General features: G+C 39.9%; 1 protein-coding gene across 3 annotated transcripts in view; it reads left to right on the forward strand.

Moving 5' to 3' along the window:
- nuf2 (UF2 component of NDC80 kinetochore complex) overlaps positions 1-2,060 on the forward strand; it is a 44,651-nt gene extending 42,591 nt beyond the window's left edge. For all 3 annotated transcript variants that reach the window (XM_041208787.1, XM_041208786.1, XM_041208788.1), the window contains one exon: positions 1,622-2,060. In XM_041208787.1, coding sequence (XP_041064721.1) covers positions 1,622-1,753 — 132 coding nt within the window. In that variant the 3' untranslated portion in view covers positions 1,754-2,060. The remainder of the gene's footprint in view (positions 1-1,621) is intronic.
- The last annotated feature ends 3,940 nt before the right edge of the window (positions 2,061-6,000 follow it).

A 6,000-nucleotide genomic window follows, 5' to 3' on the forward strand; every position in this document is an offset into this window, starting at 1 on the left:
CGGATAGCTCTGACTGTGTTAGAGCAATAGTTACCCAGAAACAGAATTAGAAGAATTAAAAACACCTCTGGGTAATTATAACACTAACCCACTCCGCGGGACTACCTACCCCAGGCCCCTCCCAGCTCCCCACTGCACCATGCCCCCGCCCCCAACCATCTCCAACTCCAGCCAGATTTTATTTTTGTTTTTTTTTTTCCCGCCCCACCTTCCCCTCCACCCCTAGGCCCGATCTGACCACCACCCTCTTCCCACACCGCCCACCAAATCTGCCCACTTACCTTATACACTTGGCTTCTCTTTGGCTTGTGAAAGACCCGCTTCCCCTTTATCCACCCTGCTTGTTACATTCTCAAAGATCTTTAACAAACCTATCAAACACTATTTCCCTTACACAGAACCAGCTTACCTGGTTTACGGCAGCTAGTGCCATTAAAAAGCATGCATTGCTTACTTACCTGCGACTGAGCTGCCCTTGACAGTAGGCCCTGGGAGTGTGCTTCATTGCACAGACCTCACCCAACCTGAGTCGTTAGGTCAAGCGAGACAGGAATGGCTGGATTTCAAGGTGAGTAACTACAAGTGGAGTGTCACTCTGATTCAATTGCCACTCTGTTGGAAGTTATGGGTCATTGTTTTTGTTTTGAAATAGAGCTCTAAAATTGAGGCTTCATTTCAATTTTATTCATGTAGGTGAGAATGTGCAGTCATTGCAGACCAGAAGACAGTTTATAGTGCCATACAGATTCTTTAGTGGCCTCAATCCTCCAAGGTAGATGTTGCACAACATATATTTATATAGTACCTTTATTATAATAAAACACTCCAAGACACTTCACGGGAGTGTTATAGGAAACTATGGGCCACTTGGCCTAACCTCTGCTATTGGGAAAATTCTAGAATCCATTACTAAAGAGGTAATAGCAGAACATTTAAAAAATCATAATACAATCAGGCAGAATCAACGTGGTTTTGTGAAAGGGAAATAGCGTTTGACAGATTTGTTAGCGCTCTTTGCCAGCCTGAAAATGGCTCGTCTATCCCCACTTTCTGTTTCTTGTTAGTTAGCCAGCCCTCTGTCCATGCTAATATATCACCCCTAACACCATTAACTTTTACCTTTCATGTGGCACCTTATCAAATGCCTTTTTGAAATCTAAATACACTACATCTCCAGGTTCCCCTTTATCCACCCTGCTTGTTACATTCTCAAAGAACTTTAACAAATCTGTCAAACACTGTTTCCCTTTCACAAAACCACATTCTTTCTGCCTGATTGTATTATTATTTTCTAAATGTCCTGCTATTACCTCTTTAATAATGGATTCTAGAATTTTCCCAATAGCAGAAGTTAAGCCAACAGGCCTATAGTTTTCAAGGTGCTTCGCAGGAGTGTTATAGGAGTGTTTAACTATATTAAAGGTACTGTACAACGATATGTTGTTCATCAAAATGATCTTCCTGACCTCACCGTCTGTCCACTTGGAAGATACTGGTAGCATTAGTGGAATGAAATGTACCTGCTACTTGTTTGCTAATGCAATGAAATGAGTAAAAGAAGAATATTCTGAAGGAGAAGATGAGGGTACACAGTAATTGTTCTTGATTTCCATTCTTACAGAATCTGTATTCCAAGTTGTTGGCTCATCTGGAACAATATCATGAACGTTTAGCTGTAGTGACACAGAAGGCCACATATGAAGGACACAGGCAAATGGCAGAACTAGAGAGAGCTATGAATGAAAGAATTTGAAGCGCTGCCCGCATTCACTTCAAATCCTAATCTGTTTAACTCTCCTGTCTCTTTAGCTTATCCTTAACAAGCGACAATTATTCTTCAGCAGGTGATTCAAATTGTTTTGAGTTGAAGCCAGCATATCTGTCGCCGTTTGAACTATTTTATAAATAGCTTTCTTAAAAGTGCACTATCTGAGGAAAGCATAATTTCCTGCAGTGAAAAAGTAAATTTAGATTTTCATGTCTTTCTATGTGTTTCATAATGTGTGACCTTTTGCTGATTTATAACTGTGGAATAAAGGTAATAAATAACCCACATTGAAGTTAATGAGAACTGTCACAGTTAATACGCAACTGCTGTTAATATTGTTTTAAGGATGACATTTCATTGAAATACTGACTGCAGGAGCAAGAAAAGATGTTTATTTAGAAAGATTCTTTGCTGGTTGTCTCCTTAACTGTACTGTAAGAAGAAGCAAAATGGAGGAAAAGGAAGATGCAACATAAACCAGTATTTGCACGAGGAACTTTTACATGGAACCTACATGAGAGGAGCTGCCTGTTCGGCTTAACTGGTCTGTGCCAGTATTTATACCCAACAAGCATCTCCTCCTCGATCTAATTACTTCACCGCCACGCCTCCCCCTAGCCCCCCATCTTGCATTCCTTTATTCCTTTTTCTTTCATGTATATAGCAAGCCTCTCAAAATGCTATTATCCACTTCAACCATTCCTTGTGGGCAGTGAGTTCCACATTCATTCACTCTGCAGAAGGAAATTATTCCTAAATTCTTTGTTAATAGCTATCTTGTATTTATGCTCTCTTTTTCTGAACTCACTCACAAGTGGAAACAGTTGCTCCATATCAACCTCTTCATATTTTTTTCTACCTCATTAAGGGTCTTCTGTGCCTTTTTTTCCATAGAAAATAGACATGGCCTTCACAATCTTTCCTTATTGTTGCATTCTCTCAATTCTGGTAACATCCCTGTAAATCTTTTCTGTGCTTTCTCCTGTACTTCGATATTGTTTTTGTATATAAGAAGCATGGAAACCAGAACTACATTTTTCTAAGTGAACATTCAACTGGAGTACAGCAGCAACAGCAACAACTTAAGTTTATGTAGCATGTTTAATGTTATAAAATGTCCCAAGACGCTTCATAATAGGGTGGCGCAACAAAATTTGACATGCAATCCACATGAGATTTTTATGTAGGATGTAGAGCACGCAAACTGATACAAGTCATTTGACCAAACTAGTCTATGCCACTAGCTTCTTCCAACCCCATTTCATTGATCCCTATTAGCATAATAAGTTGTTATTCCTTTTTCCTTGATGTGTTTATCTCTTAGGGTGAATAGCAATGATGCTTCTAACTACTTGCCTGGCAAAATCAATCTCAACGTTCAGCAGGCTCACCCCCAGGCTTTGCAGAGACCATGAGGTTTGTCTTAAAGCAAAGATCAAAGTCTACCAGGCAATGGTTTTCCCATCAAATCTCCAGGGCTGAGAGGCCTGGACAACATAATGGTGTCATCTAACGCAGCTAGATGCAATCCACCTCGGCTGCTTAAGATCCACCTGTAACATCAAGTGATGGTACAAAACCCCTAACACCGAAGTTCTTGTAAGGTGCTCCATACCTTCTATCGATAGCATGCTCATCAGGCCTCAGCTTTGCTGGGTCGGCCATGAAATTCGCATGGAGGATTCTCACCTACCAAAGGTGGTATTCTGCAGCCAGCTGAGCATTAGAACCCACACGACAGGACCGTGCCAAACCTCGATACAAATACATTTTGAAAGCCAATCTCAGAGCCTGTAAGTTGGACCCCATCACATGGGGGAGGGGTTTGGCGGGATCAAACCCAGACAGATCCACATGGAGAAGTCTCTGTCATCAAGCAATTCAACATTTGAGAACAGAATCAGGTCCCTAAAGGACAAATAAGCACACTGCAAAGCCAATGCCTTCACCATCCCTCCACAGTGATTTCATATATCAAGACTTAATTTAACATCACATATGAGATGATACCTAGCTAGATGGTGAACAACTGGTCTCCTTGCTGAACACTCATTTAGCAAAGCGATGGGAGAATCCATCACTCCTTGTGATAGCATGTTCCATATTTTAACTGCTCTCTGGGAAAAGAAATTAAAAACCATTAGAGTCAAGTTCAGAACAAACCCAATGTCAATTAAGTTGGCAATGTCGCTTGCAAAACTGTTCTGAACAGCTGGGGTTTCTCGGGACAGATTTTTTTCACGTCATTCCTGCAATTCACGCCTTTTGATGGCTTCAGAAGGTGATGATATTCAGGACAAATTGTTGTTTGGACTTTCAGAAGGTCGTCACGTTCAAATTCAAATTTAATTTTTTTTCACTAATTGCATTTTGGAATACAGGAGTAACTTGAGACATGTCCTCTGATAAATGTAGAGTGAAGAAACGGTGACATTGTACCATGGTTTCCAAAACTCTCCACCATTGGGCTATTGGTCTCTAAATTGATGGAGATCAATTGCTATGACTGGTTAACTTTTATTGTTGCATTATGTTTCCAAGATGGTTGGTTGTTGAACTAAATAGACTTTGGTCTTTTTCAATCTTGTTGTTCTTGAACAGTGCAATGGTATAAGCACAGGGTGTTCCACTGTTGTGTACATTTTGCATGCCAACCTTACCACTCGGTCATTAACTTCTCATGGACTGATGCAGCAATTCTGAAATAAAACTGGGTCTCAATGCCCTCTTCTGTTTGTCCTTTTTAATTTTTTTCTTACTTTTTGTCTCTTGCAGTCTACTCTTTCAACCCTTATACTTTATTTATGTCAATCTTTTGTTTGACTCTAATTCACCCTTATTCCTTCTCCGTCTTTTCTTTCTCCGTCTTTCTCTTCCAATGGTCAAGGAGATAAGCCATTGGGCATGCTGTTCACAAGGTCCCAGGTGTGATATTGACATCACTGCATCATTATCAGGCCATATATTGTGCCAGCATTTTGTCAATGTTGGGCATAAAAGGCCAATTAATGCTCTATGTTGTGAAATCTGCCATTGTATCAATTTCTTGCCTAACGCTGTTTAAGTATATAAGTAGATACAAAAAAAAGGTCGAGTCCAGTGCACTTGTTTGAATTTCAAGTTTCACTGCTTTCTACAATTAGATTTTTTTTTGTGTGCAGGATTTCCTTTCAGTAAGTTCTGGGAAAATTACTTGTGGTACAAAGATAGGAAACCACTTTGGGGGATTTGAAGATCAAAATGTCTTTTTGAAGTCCAAAAAAATTCAAGACTCCAAGGTGTGTACTATTTCAATGATGATCTTTTTAACAGGATGAACAACCTGTATATAGGAGCTTACAAAGGATTACATATGATATATGGCACAGAAACAGGCCATTTGGCCAGTCAATGCTCATTTTATGCTCCACTCGAGCATCTTTTCTCATCTAAATCTACACATAACTATTCCCTTCTGCTGCAAATGCTTGCCTTGATTCTCCTTAAATGCATATTCTTGGCTTCAACCACTCCCAGTGGTGACAAGTACCACATTCTTACCACTCTGTGGGTAAAGAAGATTCTTCCAAATTCCCTATTAGATTTCTTGGTAACAATCTCCTATTGAGAGCCTTTAATTGTGCTCTTCCCCACAAAAGGAAACAGTCTCTGAATCCCTTCTATCAAAACCTTTCATAATTTTACAGATCTTTATTAAGTCACCCCTCAGCCTTGATTTTTCAAGAGAAAAGAGATCCAGCCCTTCAATCCTTTCCTAATATATAACCCACGCACTTCTGGCATCATCCTTGTAAACCTCTGCACCCTCTCTACCCCTACCCTTTTGACATCATCATCTAGTTCATTGTTTATATTAATACTTTAGGGGTAATTTTCAGTTTTTGGGAAGAATAAAGTTGTACGTTAAGGTAATTAAAATGCTGGACTTTAGAAATTGCCAGAACACCTCATGTAGTGGCAATTCAAAGGGTGACCTGTGTTTTGTCAATGAGGTCAGTAGGAGAAGGGAGAAAATTTAAACAATGGTTGAGCCAGGGGTCTACACTTACATAATTGAAATCTTTTGTGGAGGTATGTAGTTCCCAAATGAAAAGAAGCTGGAAGCAGTTTGTAAATAAGGGAGTTCCTTGATGGAACCAGAGTTTGGAGATAGGGCAATTCTATCCATTAACTGGGAAGTGGTGTTCCACAAGGATCTGTGCTGGGACCACTGCTGTTAACAATTTACATCA

Source organism: Carcharodon carcharias, chromosome 16, assembly GCF_017639515.1.
Source record: "Carcharodon carcharias isolate sCarCar2 chromosome 16, sCarCar2.pri, whole genome shotgun sequence".
In the NCBI taxonomy this organism is placed as follows: Eukaryota; Metazoa; Chordata; class Chondrichthyes; order Lamniformes; family Lamnidae; genus Carcharodon; species Carcharodon carcharias.